This window comes from Polyodon spathula, chromosome 12 (assembly GCF_017654505.1).
Source record: "Polyodon spathula isolate WHYD16114869_AA chromosome 12, ASM1765450v1, whole genome shotgun sequence".
NCBI lineage: Eukaryota > Metazoa > Chordata > Actinopteri > Acipenseriformes > Polyodontidae > Polyodon > Polyodon spathula.
Window position 1 is genome coordinate 27,668,768 of NC_054545.1, and position 21,247 is coordinate 27,690,014.

The 21,247-nt window shown below is 36.6% G+C and overlaps 1 protein-coding gene across 1 annotated transcript in view; it reads right to left on the bottom strand.

Moving 5' to 3' along the window:
- Nucleotides 1-1,098: 1,098 nt before the first annotated feature.
- The window catches only part of LOC121323838 (calcium/calmodulin-dependent protein kinase type II subunit alpha-like), an 81,981-nt gene continuing 61,832 nt past the window's right edge, over nucleotides 1,099-21,247 (bottom strand). Inside the window, exons 7-19 of the mRNA XM_041265111.1 lie at nucleotides 19,279-19,381; nucleotides 16,740-16,823; nucleotides 14,194-14,288; nucleotides 13,789-13,911; nucleotides 13,602-13,685; nucleotides 13,216-13,258; nucleotides 9,607-9,647; nucleotides 8,347-8,379; nucleotides 7,910-7,958; nucleotides 5,031-5,106; nucleotides 4,358-4,452; nucleotides 3,856-4,084; nucleotides 1,099-2,427 (exon numbers count right to left, since the gene is read on the bottom strand). Of these exons, the coding sequence (XP_041121045.1) occupies nucleotides 2,424-2,427; nucleotides 3,856-4,084; nucleotides 4,358-4,452; nucleotides 5,031-5,106; nucleotides 7,910-7,958; nucleotides 8,347-8,379; nucleotides 9,607-9,647; nucleotides 13,216-13,258; nucleotides 13,602-13,685; nucleotides 13,789-13,911; nucleotides 14,194-14,288; nucleotides 16,740-16,823; nucleotides 19,279-19,381 (1,059 nt within the window). The 3' untranslated portion in view covers nucleotides 1,099-2,423. The remainder of the gene's footprint in view (nucleotides 2,428-3,855; nucleotides 4,085-4,357; nucleotides 4,453-5,030; nucleotides 5,107-7,909; nucleotides 7,959-8,346; nucleotides 8,380-9,606; nucleotides 9,648-13,215; nucleotides 13,259-13,601; nucleotides 13,686-13,788; nucleotides 13,912-14,193; nucleotides 14,289-16,739; nucleotides 16,824-19,278; nucleotides 19,382-21,247) is intronic.

The following is a 21,247-nucleotide window of genomic DNA, read 5'->3' on the forward strand; positions in this document are numbered from 1 at the left end:
TATATATATATAAATATAAATATATAATATATATATAATATGGGGATATATTTCATATCGACTGAGGGATTTTCCTTCTTCTGTGAATGTGACCCTTAGAGTAATGTGCTGGGGATAGCCTTACTGGGGATTTTTCTTTTTCTTCTGTGATGTAATGCCTTAGTCTTGTCACTAGGGTTTTTAATAAGCTGTCACCAGTGACAGCTATTTTCCACATTCCCATAACCCTGTTATTATCCAAATCTGGAGTTTTGAAGGCTCCCAGAGGCCTCGGAACAGGTCAGTTTTTGTCCGAATCTGAGTGCAGTGTTCAGGTTTTGGGACCCTTTTTAAAGATTACATTGGCTTGGAGTTGATCATTCTAAAGTACGGGGTAGTGGAATGAGGCGAACAGTAATAACTTTTTGTTGTTTTTTTTTTTTTTTTCATTTGTAAACATGCAATATAATGTTAGTTTACTAAATCTAACAGTTATTAAACAAAAAGTGCATCTTAAAATCAGCATGCTCAATAATGCATGCATTGCAAAATATCCTGTGTTGCTATAAGTGCATTATATTCATTATAACAGAACAGCAGTATGCTGATATATTGCACACATGTGTAGAATCAGTCCTGCCATAAATTGTATGTATAAAATGTACCTTTATACTTTATAACACGCAACTGTAGAAAAGCAAGTTAGACATTTAACTTTTTAAAGCCTGGATTTATACTAGAGACAAGCCATTAAACCAAAGCATGATATAAAATGTGCATTTATAATTTTAGACACATTATATACTATCATTAAATCAAATCAGTTAAAAATATTAAATTAAGCAAGACCTTATTAAAGCAGGATTCTAAATTGACCACATCAGAACTGACTCACTATTTGTGTTTCTACATATAATATATGGTAATTACTTGAATTAGTTAATTTACATAAACTATTGCCAATCAGCCTTGGATAAAGGTGCCTGCCAAATAATAATAATAATAATAATAATAATAATAAATAATAATAATAATAATAATAACAATAATAATAATAATAATTTACCCAACAGAACAGATATTAGTGCAAACCTAGTTCTGTGTAAATATAATTTTAAACAAATAGATAAATGAACAACGTAAAGAAAATCTCCTCTAGCAGTTTCCATGTTTAACACGTTTGTGATTTGAAGTGCTTACTTGTGTGGCTAAGTGTCACAACTGCACCTCTCTAAAAAGTATGAAGAATAATTAATTTCAAAATTGTACATTTTTCTGTAAGATAATTACTATCTGCTTTTCATTCATTTCATTCTTTAGTATTGAAAATTTGAATTGAAATTGCATGTGGGGTGTTTCTGAACTGTAATACTTCTTTGTACTGGTAAGAGTATTTCAATCTCTCTTAAAATGGCCAAGGAGAGATTCCCAAGGATCCCAATCACCATAAGCCCACTACTATAGCTTTCAAATCCATTTAAAATTAATAATAATACTATTGCAAGCCTCCAAAAAATGTCTCAATTGATTTTGGTTGTATTTTTTGGTGCTAATGATAATTGTGGGTAAAAAAAAACGATTCTATCCCAGGTGTTACATGAAAGCAGAACTCTTACTACTAAGACAGAGTACAAACTCCTGTTTCTATGCTCATAGTAAAAGGCCAAGCTTTTAAATGCTTACACAATACAGAGATATTGTTCTATTTATAATCACATAGGTGACCTAGTGCTTGTGCTTAAATAGATACAAGCTAAAGTTAATGCAATCACTGCAAGTCTAGTAATCTCTTTGAGAAGTGTCTTCTTCAGTATTACTATAGAGTTAATTTCTTAAGCATTAGGCTTTCATAGTAGCTTTGTTGTATAGTGTTTTTCTTACATAGTTAAATCAGCATTTACTAAATCAGTATAACTATAAAAATGTAATATGATTTAAGATGATTGTTCCAACACTATGTTTAATTTGAGCAAGCTGTTTTTACTTCAGTTTCACTGGAACAGGAATAATCTTTAAAAAAACAAAAACAAAAACAAATAAATAAATAAAAAGATTGCCACAGCTTTAAAATCAGGAATACTGCAAATTGTTTCCAACAGCAAAAAGTTATAATTATTAATAAATGTATAAAATACTAAAACATTTGCAATATGAATCAGTTTATCATGCTTTAATAGATATGAAGTATATATATGTGTGTGTGTGTGTGTGTGTGTGTGTGTGTGTGTGTGTGTGTGTGTGTGTGTGTGTGTGTGTGTGTAAATGATTGTGTTTTATAATGCCATTCATATTGACTTAGTGGAAGTGTAAACAGGTTTCAAGTAACATATGAAATGCGACGGACTTCAGTTCCCCTGGTGGTCCGACCTCTGACAGCTTCTGGATGGAAACCTGATTGGAGACTTTAAGGAGAGTCTTGCAGCTCATTTCCCAAATCCGATAGTTCAACTGAAAGAAAAGGGGATAGGTAATCGCTAACAGGCTTTCCCATACACTACAGAGACACAAATAGTGCAAATGCAATTTTTTAACATGCAACTGGCCAAAGGATGTAATTGTGTAACAGGGTTACTAATTACAAAACAGATTAATTTAGAAAATATACCAGCGCTGTACAGCATAGTTCAAATAAACAACATAACAGATCACCCCTTGAACATAAAACTGTATTAGTGCAGCAAAATCATAAAAAAATAAATAAAAAAAAACATGTTAATAGTCTATCATTTAAATCACATATTCAGCAGTGGCTGAGGGCAAGTTTAGTTTTCACAGCATCCTTTCATTATTTGCAAACGTTAGGAATAATTTAAAAAAAAAACTACTTTATGTTATAAAAGAAAGTAAAAATAAGTTTAAAATATTTTTTTCTATGAAACGCTTCTGATGTAGTTAATATACTGTTATATAGCATGATAAACATTTCAATAAAGCAGAAAATAGATGCACATTGTTACTTCAAAGAGGAGAGAGTGTCAGGAACTTGATATGCCAACCAATTATTATTTGTTGTATATGTTTGGTTCCCGTTATTGCTTTATTTTCTTATTTGTAAATATATATTTTAACGAACATGCAAAATGTAAAATAGTTCTGCATGAGTTTCACAGTGCACTGTGAGATTAAATCAAAAAGTTACTTCCTGAGAAAAGTAAGATGTAAGGTTTCATTTCCACCTTACTATCCTGACATGCACATATTTACAGACATGCATGAAAGAGGCTGTGAGATTATATATATATATATATATATATAAAAGGCAAATATGACATATCTTAACTGTTCTGGGAACTATTTGTTTTTGAGGAGTGCCTAAAGTTCTGTAAGAAATCACACACCTGTTAGAGGAACTTATTTGTTTTAAGTTGATTCGGGTTAATATAATGAAACCCATTGATGAATTGTGCAACAGGCTTTGTTTTTCTTTGTTGCTGTCTAGCTGCAATGCTGGTTTCTGGCTCTGTGGGGGGAAATATTGAATATAAACAATTTGAATAATAAAACATAAGCTTGGTACACGTATTTTTATCTCAGCCATGCAGGGTTATTCTTGCCCACTGAGACAGGCTATTTCTGGCCCACTGAGACAGTCATTTGTGTTTGCAGCTAGTCAGAAACAAAGAATACATTGAAAGTTACCTCATACCCTATTTACATAGCCTAATGATATGTGAGTATCATGCTTTGAAAGCATGATTGTGAATGAAGTGAAAGCCAATGACATGGTTTAATGCAAGCTGATCTTTCAGCAGTGCGGATAAAATAAGAAATCTTCTGTTTTTGTTATGTTTCACTCTTCAAAACACTAAGTAGTTCAAGATCAAATCATACTTCAGTGCATCTTAAGCTGGATGGATTTGCTGCAGGGGTCCTTACTAAGCAATTGCAGAAGAAGTGCCGGAGCGGTGGAAGTGAACGATCTGCCACTTGCCGTCACGGCGATGCCAGATGCGTGTCTCCTCGGACTGTGCAGTGCGCGGCAGGCCGTTGCTGTCGATGTACTGGGTGATGCGGATATAAGCAATGCAGGCAGCTTCCTCACCAATCAGGTGGATGTGGGGGTTCAGGATTGTGGTGTGAACCGGCTTACTGTTCTTAGACCACACTGAAAAAAGAATGATGACATTTGAGCTACAATTCGACAAGAATTCGACATTCAAAACATACAAGTTACCAGAATTATTGTTAAGGAATTTAATTGTTAATCATGTGAAAAAATATGGTTATAAAACAGAATAATTAATCAACTTAAGTTTGCTTAAAACAATCAGATCTTAGTTTGATACATTTTGCAGGGGTAGCCTACTGCACGCTCATCAATGTTTACTATAGCTTAAATTGCCAGGATTTAGCCAATTATAAAAACCCAGTTGCCTACAGTTTTCAAAATAAAACCGATGGAAGTCAAGTCCCTCCACCAGGTTTCCTAGGGCTTCGGGTTCAAAAGCGGTGACACTCGGGTCGCACATCTTCCTGAAGAATAAAGCAAGTGACAAATGATTAACTTCAAAATGAGTGGAGGGAGAGGAATCACTATACTGATCCCTTCATACAATTAATAGTGTTTTTATTATAGGGATCCCACCAAATACTAGTTCAAAGTCTTTCCCTGGAGAAAAATAGTGGTATGAACTTGTGCATTAAAAGTTTATACAGGTTATTTCTTTTTTAATTATGTAAAAAGGGTACACTTCCAAACACAAGTTGCCTGGTTTCTGTTGCGTACAACCCTGGGTTTACAGTATTTACCGGATAGAGAACACAATTTTACACAGAAAATAAATCCAGAGGTATTTCAAGAGCAGGTCTCTGCCTTACAGGAAGTGTAGCCGTTTCAGAGGGGTAGTATGCTATCGGATCTGCTATATGACAGTATATAAGAGGCCAGAATGTGAATAAACTGCAGTGGTGAGAACATTTTACCAGGGAGTCCCAGGGATTCACAATAGTCAGTTCTGGACAAAAAGCATGAATAAAGAACAGCGAAGTCAGTTTGGTTATAATAAGAAGTCTACCAATGTTTCGTATCCGAATAAAATAAAACAACTTACGTGTAACATTCAAAATCCCCATTGCTGATAGCTTCAATCAACTGCTCTGTCACTTTAATAATCTCCTGCTTCCTTCCTGCAATTACAGGACAGGGTTATTTGAGTACAGGGAGTTAGGTCTACTACTAGACAGTGTAATAACCAACCACACGCAATTACCAGCAAAGTACTGATGTTTATTGCACCCTGAAAGGCATTTGTAATCAGAAAAATTACACATCCATTTCCTAATTTAAAATAACTAAAATACTCTTTATGAATGAAAATTTTACAGATGTTATCTGATAACAGCTGTTGCTCACACTCAGGTAAATGATCACTGAGGACTGAGAGAATGAGAGATTGTGGGTGACTATTAATCAGAAAAGATTATGATATAAAATTATTAAGATAGAACAGCATATATTACTGGCGTGTGTGTGTGTGTGTGTGTGTGTGTGTATAAGATATAGAATATGAGGACATTCAAGGGCACATTTATTAAAAGTCTACAATTACATGCTAACATATGATCATATATGTTTTGTTAATAGTAGGTTAACATACAGAATCTATATAAACCTATTTAAGAACATAAGAAATTTTACAAACAAGAGGCCATTCGGCCCATCTTGCTTGTGTGGTTGTTAGTAGCTTATTGATCCCAGAATCTCATCAAGCAGCTTCTTGAAGGATCCCAGGGTGTCAGTTTCAACAACATTACTGGGGAGTACTGGGGATTTACAATGTACCCCTCCTGTCCCACTCTACTTAAGGCACTTTAGGCCCGATTTTCTGCACAGTGGAATATATGCATTTTTGAAAATACTAAAAGAAACAAAATAAATTAAATGCTTTCACTGGAGGCCTTTTCCAACTGAAGACATTCAATTGAAAAATTTGAAATGTTTGTCATTGAATTAATTTAGTTTATTTTCGTAGTTCAAAATTTAGCACCATTGTGTGTTTTATTTTTATGTAGCTAAATATACACCAGAACTCTAAGGAACATGCCGCTTTTGAAACCCAACTGAGAGCAAAAAAATTCTCTTTGAGAGCAGACAAGAAAACAACAAAACAACTCCACAGAAACACAAACAGACACCGTGCAAACAAACCAAACCTACAATACATGAACTGAAAAGAAATGTTGCCTGGGGATTGTGCTGCTGTATTTGATACCAGATTAATTTAAAGTAAAAAACAATTGACTTCTCTTTGTACTCCTGTTATGAGTGTTACTAGCTTATCTTTCTGTGTTGATACCAGAACTTCTTCCTGCCTGTAACATTTCAGTTTTCTTTGGTGAGGACAAGATACAGAAATAACCCAACAGAACTACTGTGTCAGTCTGTCACAGCACAGTTTAAGTAGTCCATATATTAACCAACCAATTAATAATCTTTCTGTTAACAGTAAATACATAAAAAACTGCCCTTTTAAATTAAAGATGAGATAAATGTATGCAGGTGTGTGGGTGTGTATGGATGTGAAAAGTCAGTGCTTTTGAGAAACAGAGAGCCCTTCCCATCATTTTGAGTCTGTATTCATATCAAGCACATTTCATATTAATATGCTTATCCAACAACATATAGTTATCCAACAACAGTCAACACTATGAATAGCAGGTCTATATAAGGTAGTGAAAAGATCCTGTATGATGCCAATAATCATCCCCTCTGGTATTGGTTCCTAAATCAGGTAGAACACTGGCTTCCTGTTCAACATATAATTTAGTTTAAAGTCCTACTTCTGACCTATAAGGCTTCCAGGGAACGTGGCTCTGATTACATCTGTTCCTTCTTTCTGCTTTGTCTCTATGGGTGTGTGAAAGAGTCCTTTCTAAGGGTTGTGTGAATTCACTGGGCAAGGACACAGAGACAGTTATTTAACATTACCACGTCCAGTGAATTCCCACAACCCGTAGAAAGGCACCTTTCACACATGTGTTGGCAGCAGTGGGATGGTCATGTGTCTGAACACAAGGGGGAGTATGTGACAGAGCAGAGGCTCTACACATGGGGGCACCGGTCTGTGGGTGTGTGAGAGTTTGGTGGCTGGCAACCATCTTGGTAAAGAAAGCTAGAATCAAGATGGCCAACCTTGCACAGCCATATGGCATTGTTTGATTGTTTCATTGCTGATGGTTTGATTCATTGAGTGATTGAAGTTTGAGTGGAAAAGTGTGGAATGTGGCCAGGTGGTGATTGGATGATTAACGGAACCAGTCAAGCCCCTGGCCACATGGTATAAAAACAAAGAAGTGCTTGTTTGTAGAGAGTGTGTTGGAGATAGTTCATTGAATATGTGACAGAGAGAGAGAGAGAGAGAGAGAGAGAGAGAGAGAGAGAGAGAGCAGTAAAAGTCAATATCAATTGCTATTCATACCGGCTTGCACCAGTGTGATACTTGTTAGTGTGTTTTGTTTAGTATTTTGTTTATTTTGGCCATTGGTTTTCCACCATGCCACCCTCAGCAGGCAGTCTACATGAGGGGAGTGTGCCGGAAAATAAATAGAATATAGGACCCAAGCTTCAGCTATTCCGGTGTTCTCTTACTTTCCCTCTATCTATCTCCATTCTATGAAAGGCGCTATATACAAACAAATGGTATTGTATTGTAGTGTACTGTATAAGGATCTGAGGCACCTCTAAAGTGGTCTTCTGTGGATCGCCTGAGAAGCTGTTACCAGACCCGTTCCACAGTCTGCAAGCAGGCCCAGGATTGTAATCACGCAATTTGCAATTTTACTGTCGACAGTGCTAATGATAAAAATACTGCAATCAGTTGGTTGTCCCATGTCTCCAACTGTTGAACTGTCTTAGTTAAAAATGAAGACATAATGAAAATAAATATTTTGAAAATACTGTTGTTTAACAGTCTATGAAACTGTTCACTACCTCGGGTATCCTCATCCTCAATGGTGGTGTTAGTGCTTTCAGAGGATTCCTGGAAAGAAGATATGAGCACAGTTAGTCTCTACTTTGTTCTCCTTAAACAAGCATGTTAATTACGCCACAGCAAACCCGAGGGCTGAATTTACACATCCTTTGTGAAAGCAAAATGCAGAGTGCATTTTTTTTCCCCCAAAGGAAATAAAAAACACATAAAAAATTGCACCTCAAAAACAAACGGAACACAGCCCCTTGTTTTTCATTAGTTTTGTGTAGGAAAGAAAGTGCCTTAGTGTGAATTCATAAATGTGGTATAAATGAACAAACATTACATTAAAATGGAATGTTATAAAAAAGAAAGTCCAGCTCCATTTGAATTATATTGCATCACTCCTCTGTGGTGCAAGCCACCACACACTGTCAAGAGGGAATAGCACACTCACCATGAGCTGGACGCTGGAACTGGACTTCCTTTTCTGGAAGAGAAACGAGAGTAAGTTAGACAGGAATAGGCAGAAGGTAATGGAGACGGACAGGACGACATGGGAGACAGCAGAGCCAGAGAGCTCCATTGTGTTTCTGTGTGTGTGTGTGTGTCTGTGTGTGGCTCACATTTGAACAAAAAAACAAACAAACTGGTGCCATGCCCAAATAGGACTTCCTTTTAATCAGTGAACATGCTGCTGTGACATGTTTGTTTGTCTTGTAACAAGCTGTTCTGCAGGAATTCCCAGCAATTCCCTGAATATATTCCTTTATGCTCAGAGTTTATGGTTTGGCTGTCAGTATCACTGGGGCTGCTTGAAAGCCATAGTTTGTTTTTGAGTTGCAGGGGGATATCCCAGCACTAAAATTAAAGTGCTTGAGATTTAACATTCCAAAGACACACGAGTAGCGCTAAATATCCAATGTGGCTATTGGTTTTCACATTGCAGGCTGAGCTTTAACCCTCTCAGTACAACAGTCTGCCAGGCCATCTTTTCAGTATTGAGGACTCAAGGTTCCACTGAAATTGAGAAATGTGATATTACATAAACACACTGCAAAATGAATATACAGTTTAACTGTATTTACTGTGCAGAAATGATCCTATACATATCTCAATATTAAGGACTTTGTGGATTACAGAATCATGAAAACTGAATCCATACCACGCTTTTGTAAAATAGGTCTGGCATTTTATATTTGTATCGATTGTTTTACTACATATTGCACACTTGGTTGCCTTTTCCCCTGGTTGCTGTACTGTGCAAATTTATATTGTTCCACAATTTCAACAAAGTTTCAAATTCAAGCAGCTAAAATTTGCTTTAGGTAAAACTAAATAAACTTCCAAGGCAAACAGGTGTTTGTTTCTGCAGTTATATTTTTCAAATTCTGACACTGAAAATAACTTCTTGCATCAATCTTAAATGTCAATATATATATATATATATATATATATATATATATATATATATATATATATATATATATATATATATATATATAGATAGATAGATAGATAGATAGATAGATAGATAGATACACACACACACACACACACACACACACACACACACACACACACACACATATACATACTTGGATTGTTTGTAATTTTATTGATTTGAGCCCTGAGTATGAGATATGTAGCCATTTGCACAGTGAATGAGCACCACCACACAGATTCTGCAAGCATTAAAGGCACTGTTCCTCCCTACCTTCACCCCATCGTTCTTCTTGTTAGCCCCGCTCTTATTTCCTGAACAGAAAATGAGGAAAATCAGTGAGACCAAGAAGGGAATAAACCCCCAAAACAGGAAAGCAAACGGCATTGTTATGGAGCCAAAGTAACTCAGCATTGAACTGACAGAAATCCAAAGAAATCCAGAGGTTTGAAATGTTGTAGCCTTTTGTAGTCAAATTATTATTAAAGAAACTGTCAACACTGGGTCCACATGTCGAATCACGTTGTTCTGAAAAATATGCGTATTTCCAATGTTATTTTTCCATTTGTAATACTTGTTTAAGAAATTCAAAATTGTTTATCCGGCAAGAAAAACACACAAGAGACCTCCTGCTTCAGCCTTCAGAAGCTGAAAAGAGACCAAAGAAGAAAGTAAAAGCAGAGACCCAAGAACTGCCCGACAGGGGACTAAATGAATGCATCAGTATGAAATATTCCAGTAGTTGCTCTATAATTGGTTAATTGTGCTATACCATACTGCCCAGTTCAGTTAACCACTTTAATACCTTATGGTTCTGGTTTGTTGGATTTATATCTCACTCTAAAGAACTAGTTTATTTTTATCAGAGAATTTTAGACCAGCCTCTATTGGGTCATATGGTCCTCGTTCTGGCAGCAGAAGTAGCCCTATTGACAGCACGATAAGGTGACCCTCACTCTCCGGTGCTTGGTTTCAGTCCAGAGGCTTATCTTGCCTGATGGTGGGGCATCCCCTGGATCCAGGCCACTGCGTAATTCAAGGAGCTAATGATAAGCAAGGGCCACTCACATTTGCCCCATTAGTCTGTTAGAGGGGGTATAAATAGGACAGTAAGCTGGTTCTAAATCCCTCTATGTGCTTTTCTTGTTCACTGGAACACAATTATAGCAGAGGTATTAAGGGCAGGTTATTTGTGTCGACATTATTTACCCATGATAGCTCAGATGCCACTTCTTGTTTACTGCATGCTTGTGCCTAACTTAGAAGAGCCACCAATGACTTAGAACAAAACCTCTATTCTAAATAGACCAATACAACAGAGCCACAAGCAGGTATTGCTGTATAATCACATTTGTGATAAATGTATTGTTACTAGAAATTCATTGTTCCACATTATGTAAAGTACAGAATCTCATGCTCCTGCTATAATAGATACCAGGCTATAATGGAGTGCCAAGTCTATTAACACACCATGGATAGTCATTAAGTTCTTCCTGAGCTGCTTTATCACTCTTCCACGTGCAGTTATATGTTCTTCAGTGTGCTCTGAACATTAAAAACATCTTTCCAAAGATGACAAGCACACAATCATTTGCAACAATGCTGTATACTTGAGAAAATGACCACACACAAAACATATATTTAGTTCTTAATTCATATTAAAAAAGTGTAATAAAGCTCTGAGGCATGCCCACATTTCCCACAGCATGAGGCCCTCATAGCTCTGTTGCACTGTGTAATTAGGATGCCTTAGGGCAATGTTTTTATTATACAGTCTTAGTCAGGCTCTTATAGTATATCCAAGGTAGGACAGTAGACAATCTTGAAAAGATAATGTACTTTAATTTGTATCCTCCAAGAGCAACAATATTATTTCAAATTAGGATAAAGTTTACAGTATGTCACTGTGGTGGTGTACACCCTGCCCGGTGCATATTTTCTGTATTGTTGTATTTGTGTTGTATTGTTATTATTTAAATGTGTGTTTGGGCACTGTTGTTTTAGGTAGGCAGGGAAGGGTTAATTGCCTTCCCTGCCAAATCACTTCACATGCAGAATGTGTCTGAGCCTGATTGAATGATTAACAAGCAGTCGAGCTCAAGCACAGCTGCATAAAAGAGGTAGGAATTATTAGTCTAGGTTGGGTGTTCAGGGAGTAAGAACGAGAGAGAGACATTTGTGAAAAGAAATAGAAACAATTGCTACTCGTGCTGGATTTGGACGCGCACAATACTGTCTTTGGATTCTGTGTTTCATATTGTCTGTTTGTTTTGGCCAACATGCCTTATGGTTTGTTAAGTGTTTTTGCTTTGTTTAAATCTTTTATTTAATATAATAAATACATGCATGAGTGCTTCATCCCGCAGTACTGTGTCCGTCTATCTCCTGGTATGATGTCACCTTTCTTTATAAAAAGATGTATTGTGGTATATCATTGTAAAATCCTAGCATGGTGTTTACATTATAAAAACATGGTAAACTCCTTAATTACTGGGATAACCCCTCATATGGGTTGCTACAAACAGGCCAATCCTAATAACAGCCCTTTATTGATACCCTTTGTACTTGTATCTCTCTCCGTGCTGTGGTGAGATTCAGCTATGCAATTCTGTTCTTTCCATTCTCTGAGAAAGCTGCTCAGATAGCTGCCATAACAGGATTAAACTAAAAAGTTCCTCCAATTAGCAGTGCAGTCAGTATGCAGACAAGTTAAAACTTCGAGCAGGACTGCAGGGATTCACCTCTTGTAATAATGAAGGGACGCCACCTATTTTATAACAGGCCATGGCCAAGGGTGAATGCCTCATTTAGTCTGTCATTCTTGTAATCAGACTGCAGTTATTGGTGAACAATTTCTAGTGTTAGCTTAAGAAAGTGAATTGTTCAAAAGGACAGCTCCAAGCAGAGTGAGCACAAAAAACATACTATAAGTGTTGTTAAAAAGCAATAATAGATCATAATTCATTTTAAAAAATCTTACAGTGTACAATACAATGTTATAATAAGGTAAATTAGGCATTCCAAGAAGCGTGCTTTAAAATGGGAACATTGAGCTTTTTAGCTAGTATTAAATAGTTATGACCCCATAATAATAACCTCTTTATAACATGTCTAGATGTTTAAAAAATCAGCTCTACAGAACTGTGTAACATTCAGTGTATACCCTCACTGATAGGTTTTCACTGCATACAGCATATACAGTATCTATCAAAGCAACACTGGTTTAACATCATGTTAGTGAAATAAGTCAGATGGCATTGACAGGCCTTTTCACCAGTACTTTTGTTATGAACCGCTTTTAAATTCTGTTGAAAATCCATTATTGCACAGATGGTAAATAAAACATTAATTATATTATATTATGTATACTATATCTGTGTGTTATGTAACTTTGCTTCGCTAACAAGTCCAATTGAAGGTCAGGGATACCAGCCAAAAAAAAACCCTCCAAAAAAATAACTGTTACTCTTCCACCTCCACTTCTGTGAGAAAGTGGTTCAGGCCCCCTTGTTTATTGCAATCAGGCAATCTCTTTTAAATTTGCCAAACTTGAGTTTCCTCGAGGATGTAAAATATGCTAATTTGTGTTGTTATGAAATCTCTGACTCAAAGACAGTCCTTCATTGTTGGATCCTGGTTGGCCTAACCTGTGTCTGTTGCCAGGCCCCAAACTGCTGAGAGCAGCTAGCGCTTGTAATAAAAGCACAAAGCTGCTGCCTACGAATCTCTGCTTTGAAGCTGCTCATCGATTTCCAAAGCTGCCCAGGAACAAACTTCATTCCATTCCTTCAGCAATGAAAGCATATGTCTTGGATCAAAACGTAACAACTACATGGATATACAGTACTGTGTGTGTTTGCATTCATGTGTAAAAGAACTTACCTGAAAAGTTTCTTGTCACCAACATTGTAGTGAGGATAGCTCCCTAAATTGATAGAAGAAAATAGTAAAATAATACAAGAGATATTTGGAATTTTAAACCTTTTGGTGCATGGATTGCTGACTAAATAATGATTTTAATCATAACTGTTCAACAAATAGGTAAGAGAGCAGCTGTTTATACTCAGACTGAGGATTGTATCTGATATGCAGAAATGCAGCATACTATAGTAGAAATCCTAAATTCTTCATTACTATTGTTCATTAATTTTTTTCATGAAGTACTGTAACACTATATCAAAGTAAGAATTGCAATTGCTGCTATAATGCAAATTCTTGAAAGTTACGAAACAAGGGATCAAAAGAAAAAAGGGTCACTGCCATTGTACCTTGAGCTTCCTCCTTGCATTGAACTTCTTCAAGCATTCCACCGTCTCCTGTCTGTGCATGCAGGACGCCACTGTGGAGCGATGCTGCACAGATGGAAAAACAGACATTTCAATGCTCGGTAAACTCATCTCAGAAATATGATCTATAAATTAATGGGAATCATCTGAAGTTATACCCAAAACATACCGAAATCCAGGGGTGTTTGAGAGACTCTGCGGCAGTAATACGCTTTGCAGGGTTAATGGTTAACATCTTGTTGATAAGGTCCTTTGCTTCAGGGGTAACGGTGTCCCACTCTGGAGAAGGGAACTGAACAGAAGAAGTGGAGTTTATATGTGGACTTCTATACAAGAGATGGCACTTGCATTTAAGTTTTGTCTCACGTTACAGTCTAATTAGTTTTGAGCTTCCTTTTTGAGACATGAGTTCATAAATGTACACTCTGGTATGGAAAAGATTCAATTGTAGTTATGTTTTTAATCTTGCCATCACTATAATTATGCATGTTATTATTAATATTAATTAATGATCTGGTAATTGGTTGTCTTTTCATGAAGTTGCTATTTAGTAATCTGCATAATTATCACTCACATCATAAGCTCCAGCCTTGATCTGCTGGTAGAGTCTGTGCTGGTCCTCATCCCAAAATGGTGGATATCCAACCAGGAGGATATATAAAATAACACCTTAAAAAGTATGACAGGGGCTGATTACTATTAGAGATTAAAAGAGATTTTTTAATATCAAAATGCACTTCTATTATGAAAATGATTGAAATGACACTAGAGTTAAAGCTGGTGAATAAGGCTTAGCGTGGTTTTCCTACTGATTCGCAAGGTGACACTCAATTCATGGTGAATTCCATACTTATTCCAACCCTTGTTCATATAAACTGGCAATGATTGTGAAGTGATGCCCTACTATCTTCAGGCAATAAAACCTTGGCCTGATAAGTATAACTCTTATTTCATCCTGCTGATACTGCATCTGGGAGTTCTGAGAAGCCGTACGATCCCCTATGCCCTAGAAACCCTTAGCAAGGTCTATCAGTACATGCTTCCCCAAGCGTTCACCTGTGCTTTTTCTTTAAAACGTGCTGTCAGATTTCAGAATAGCTCTTTGAGCACAATACCATATAGGGCTTTTTGTGAATGTCCCAGTCAAGGGGATGTGCTTATGTTTTGTGACAGATCTGGTTTGGACTGGAAAAGAAACGGTTCTGTTATGTTAAGAGTAGCACTTTACTTTTAAGAAGTTTTAATCACAGAAGGAAATCCCCTCTCCTCAATGTGTTGGTACACAACATTAAGGGCATTATAAACCATTCTCTCCATGATTTAAACAGGGTTTATGACCCATGCAGGTAAATCAACAGGAAATAAAGGAATTTGATTATGATAATGAGACAAATATGTCTTTATTTTAATTACAACAAGTCATGTTCCTTCATACTGTGTCTTAGTCTTACAGTAATTATTTATGTGTATTATATTGGTGCAGCTGGAATTTGAACCACCAAGGTCCTGTTTTTTTGCTTGTTTGTTTTTTAATGATGTTTCAAATTCTAGAAGGGTATAGTAATGCTGTAACATTTACTGGGGAGGCATGACCAAGGAAGAACTTCCCCAAATTAATGTAGGCCTGAGCTAACAAAGTCCTGGAAACTAGTGTCCAAAATATGGTGAACAGTGCAGTAAACAACCCATAAAACTAGCATTATAATTCTATAACAATAAGTTATATATAATTCCACACACTAATATGGTAATTATTTAGCTACTACAGTAAGATACATAGTTGCAGCATAATTATCTGTATCTGTAATCTTACTAATCTATTTTATGTTCCAAGAGCACAAGCATAAAAAATATCCATTGAATGAGTTGTTGCTATTTAAACATGTTAAATTGACTGTGCACAGCCATCGTCTACTGTATTCACTGTCATTCTACAGATAGTGGAAGCTAAATTAATGTTCATATACGTTATACGCATTTGGCCCATATTTCCCCAGTGCTCAAATAAGGATAAGTTGCCTATGTATATGGAGAAAAGAAAAAAAAAAGTTTCTGCAGGACTTGAAAATGAATTCCATATCAGGAAACTGTTAACTATGATCTCTCCACCCACATACACACACCCACACTCTCTCCCACACGCATATCAAATCTGAAGATGACACAACAATTGTACTAATTCCCAGAAACCTGTATTTTTATTTGAACTTTTTTGTACCTGGTTTAGCAAAAAATATCATATATGCAACATATAGTACAACACAGTAGATAAACAAACTTCATGATCTTGGATTTGTGAAAAGAGAATGAATGCACATTTTCAAGGCAAGTGGAAATCATGTTTATTTAGCCAAGGAGGGAATTACATATTACAAAAACATTTATATATGTACATATGTTTTGACTGTAATAAATCAGCAATCAAATTGGCACTTAAATTGTTATTGCTGTCCATGTTTAACCAGATTGATCACGCTTGTAACGCCAAAATACAAATTGCACCATTTTTGTGACAAAAAAACAAAACATGTACCAAACATCTGAGATGGTTAATTTCATTACTCAACATTACAGCCAACACCTATAAATGATACATGCTTCTATTTGCCTGCAGGGATTCCATCACTGGGGTAATGTTCAAAATCAGCAGAATGAATTCATCATTGCTTCATGGCCAGTTTGAACCTCACCTCAATACTGTAACCCACAACAGTCCAGGAGGACTGAGCAGACTATCAGGGCAATCACCTCTTTCACCCAGCAAACCTAAGCAGAGGATGGTGCCAAGTTACTGAACCCTGAAGGAGACAGTTCAGTTTGACCAGTCGCTGCCTGGCCTCCTCTGGCACATGACCAGCAGGGTTCACTGTGGTGCAGTGATTCAAACCAATCCCAGACAATGGTCTTTCCATAACCCACTTGAGTGCAAAGGCCAATGTACAGTAATGCTCCCTGTGGTGTCCCAGTCAAGACCAGCAACTTGGAGCAACTGGAATTTGAACTGACACGGTTCTGATGGCATGATTCACCCTGTACTCCATATGGCAGTGTCTTTACTATGTGGACAGCTCGAGAAACCTGAAACAGGACCATGAGACCAGTACAGGGGCTGATACTTACCACAGGCCCACAGATCAACTGGTTTTCCATAAGGGTCTTTCCTCAGGACCTCTGGAGACAGGTAGCCAGGGGTTCCAGCAAAGCCTACAGTGAAAAGAAGCAAAGGAACATTTGAAATGATCTGATTTTCTTGCAAACCCAAAAAACAGAACTCAGGAAATCATTAGCTCATTATAAATCATACATTTTCTGCAGATCAACAGTACTTTTATCAGAGCTGTAATTTCAAAGGAAATGTAGTATTGACTAAATCACACTATGCCAGTAGTTATCAAGATTATGTACACAGCATAGCTGATATAACTAGGGCTGGACGATAGATAAGCATTGTTATAAAACTGCACACATCACTGTTTCGACAATAGTATTAATAACCTTTTCCAGAATCTGCTACATACAGTATTCATAGCCTATCTATAACTGATCTTTAAATGCGTGTGTTCTATTTGATTTCACATATCTATTAAATATCTCTAAAGTAAAATATACCTAGTGGAATCTGTGATCTCATTAAATAATAAATATCTTCAGAAGCCTTTTCATTGCATTTTTTCTAAAGTGATTCTAAAATATGAGTTGTTTTATAGATGCAAAATATGTATAATAATATTTGAGTACCGGAAGAACTCAGAATCAATGCAAATTTCATGAAACTATTTATGAACTATACATAAATATCCATCTTGGCAGCCATTTTAAAATTACTTTTTTTTAAATACTACTTACCCACCTTTTAATACAACTACCAGTAAAAAGTAAAAAAGGTTTTAGGTATCTTATTTCCTAAAGTGCTAAGCCAAAGATTGTGCCTGACTCCTGCACAGCAAGCTTTAGAGGCATGGCTGCTATTATAGAAGCATTATTGATCACAGAGATGCCAATATACTGAAGGGACCATTAATCCTGTGTCAGTATTTCTTTAGCCATTGCTATGAGGCATCCAGTTTTAATGAGAAAGCCAATTTACAGAATGTAATATGAGCAAGAATAATATATCAAGGGCAAGATTGGTTCAGTTGCCACCAGCTGAGATGGGATTTACACATACAAATAACCTTATTGCCAAATGCTGCTTTCAGACTACATTTATATTTTGAATTATTTAATGACACATGCTCCATAAATTGGCTTCTGATAACTTGGGTATGGTGTAGCTATGGAGGACTCAGGAGCCACACTACTACTACTACTACTAATGGTCTACAGTGTGGCCTTCACAATTCAAACTCATGCCAGGAGTGTCAAATATTTGTTAATAATCTCATTCTTTATGCATTGCTGTGTTCTGCTAAATCAGAAGTAACAGTCAGGACCAGCTGTTACAATCAGTTTAACTGTGAAGGTCTTGTTGTTGAGTCATCAGCTGTTATTATATTGTAGATTGAGCTGTTGGTTGATAAAGGTCAGCATTATGGGTTGCAACCTGGCAGGGGATGTCAAAAGTCATCAGTTACAAACCTCATATACTTTATGGCACCAATCATAAATAATGCAAGTACACTGACCTGAGCAAAACATAAAAAAGTACAGATATATGCTGGGAATTCACAGCAGGTGATGTGCTAATGACACATAACAGTCAGCAATAATGGCACTGACAGCATTCTTATTATTACTGACTTTGTGAACAACACAATCCCCAAATTACATTTCTTTAAGGTTGAAATGCCAAATGTAAATGTGTTTGGAGGATGGCTTCACAATTCTTTTCAGACTTAAACTTATCTCACCCAAATCACAGCTTTATAAGCAGGCAGGTATAATAACTGCCTTATTAGCAAACAAGTAGATCCCTTATACAAGTTTCCCATAGTAAAAGAATAGCAAAGTGTAATAAAGCATAGTTAAAGACATGCCATGGAAAACTATGGTCATTGGCAAGTATAACCATGCTTAAAACATGGGAAAAATGCAAAATGGCCTTATAAATGTATAGTGGCGAACATTGATAAGGGGCATACCATACGGTCTATGTAACAGGGGGTAACTTAAGAGAGAATGAGCAGGCTTATTCCAGCAAACAGAGGGAGATTGAGTACCCCCATCCCATCAGGGAGAGTACAACCTTACCAGTGGGCAGGGCAATGGGGGAGACTAATCATGGTTATTACCCAACACAACCAAATATAAATGTAATCCTGTTACTGGACCTTACATACAGTACGACAGCAAGTCTAGTATTAAGGATCTAGCAGTAGTTATTGTCAGTGTGAGATAGACTGTATTCAGATTTTGTACAACAGATTATAGGATTAGTACAACATGTGAGTTTTTTAAACATCCACATTAAATCAAGTCTTGGTAACAGAGCTACAGAGAACCTCACACTCATATTATTAACATTATTACATCTGGTCATCCCCTGCAATGTGCAAAGCAATGTCAGCTGCAAGGAATTCACAGATGTGTACAGTCAATTGATAGCGATCCCTTAAGAGAACATGTTGTCAGTCTCTTTGCGTTTTACTGAGTGGAAGGCATGTCTAAACACATGTTCTTTTGCATTGTGGATCTCTGCAGTGGTGTTTGCTGTTCTTACCAAACCAAGCCTGCTGGTCTCCTTCCACTTCAATCGCCAGGCCAAAGTCAGCCAGCTTCACCGCTGCTCCCTTCAACTTGGATGCTAACAGCAGGTTTTCAGGCTTTTCAGGAAAAAAAGAGCAAAGCAAAAGGGATTGATTATATGCATACTGTAGATCTAATATGTACGGCTGACCCTGTCTCTGATCATATAGGTTAGAGTTCTTTGGGTGGGGAAGAGGACAGTGATATTTATAAGAGACAAGGTCAACCTTACATATTACATTATTACACATGATATATATTGGCTGAGAGTGCCTTCATGTTTTAAAATATACAATCAAAATATAGCAAAATAGACAATGATTTTCTCCACCTGTTTTAGGTGTAATAATTATTTTGAGCCAGCGGGGATTATGCTGCCTTCACTTTGTAACGTAAAAATTTTCTCTGCAAGTAAAATGACGAAATTATTGAACTGTGAATTAAAAACGGAATCCCTGGTGTGGATATGTTCATTTTATTTTTTAAATTAAGAATCACAATTGACCCTAAAGTAATTTACAACACTTAAAGGCATGTAGGAAATCAAACGCTTCTCTGGTAAAAATGGAATGCATATTTGCTAAACAGTTAAGCCCACAATAGGATATTTATTCAGTTTTATAAACGTGATACAATCTGGGTTTTTTTGCAAAAATTGTTAAAGCGAACAAACAATTACTGTAAAAACCTATAAGTCTATTTTCTAGGTATTTTAGGGGGTCCTAAAAAGGGGGGAGTGACTCATACACCGGTGTAACCTATAGACTTTTTCGTGAAATTGTTGTCTCAAAAAGAAGGGGGGATGGGATATGACTTATACACTGGTTTTTACAGTACTTCCCATAAACATGAAAGCCAGCATAACTCAAACATGGCCCCTCTATCATCTTCGTAGTACAAAGGGGGTTAGCTGCACTTATAAAAGTGTATTGTGGCAACAGCATGTAAAAGAGTGGTACACAGGGACAGTAAAAGGGAAACCATATTAAAAAGCAAAGCATTGTCCATGTTTAGTGGTAAGTGTGCATGGTACATTATTACCAGGAGATCTTCATTTCTTTTCCAATAACAGCTTCCGGTTGCTATGCAACATATTACATGCAAGATCTAATCATGGCTGTGCAGCAACCTTTATTATCATAACCCAAAGCCAATTCAAGTTCATAAATCCTTAGGTCTATTATTGTTTTTCAAAGGAAGGTTTTTCAAAGAACTTCTCCTGCCTCCTGTTTTCATCAAAAGACATATTTATTGCATGTCTGGGAAGAATTTTCTGCTGCAATAACTTTTTTAAGTCTTTACTATCGCTTGAACAGGATTATCAACAAAAAGATTTCACAGATTATTTCATATGACTGAGGGAGTCTTATTGGGATCACGCAATATTGTAATTAACCCCCTGCTTGATTCTGTGCTCTGAAGTTTTATCCTCTAGTTTTATTTCTAAATCTTGGGAAGGAATATCGTTATTCGATACAAACTGTGATTGCTGAGACTAAATATTACTGGCCCCTAATTAAATCTACGCTCATGCAACTGAAAGTGTCACACAATGTGCCATGTAGGTGGGTCACACAGAATGATTGCATCTGCCACTGTAGCCAGGCAACCAGAGGAAAACATTTAGAACAGCAGTGCTCGCTGACATTCGCGTCAGACAGCATAACGACATGAAGCTGACAGCATTAATGTACTAAGCATGCCATGTATCTGTGTATTTATGTTTTTGTCTTTTAAATATAACAGGTGGAACTAAATAAAATAGAGCTGGCTTATTGGACTCGAACAGCCTGGTCTGGGTTCATTGATTGAAACAAAACACACAACACAAACTACACAATGTAAATACGGTATATACATGTTCAAACAATTATCAATCCCATGTGTTTCATCGAAGCGCTACAGTTGTGTCAATAGAGACGGCACAATGAGTCCACCCTTTT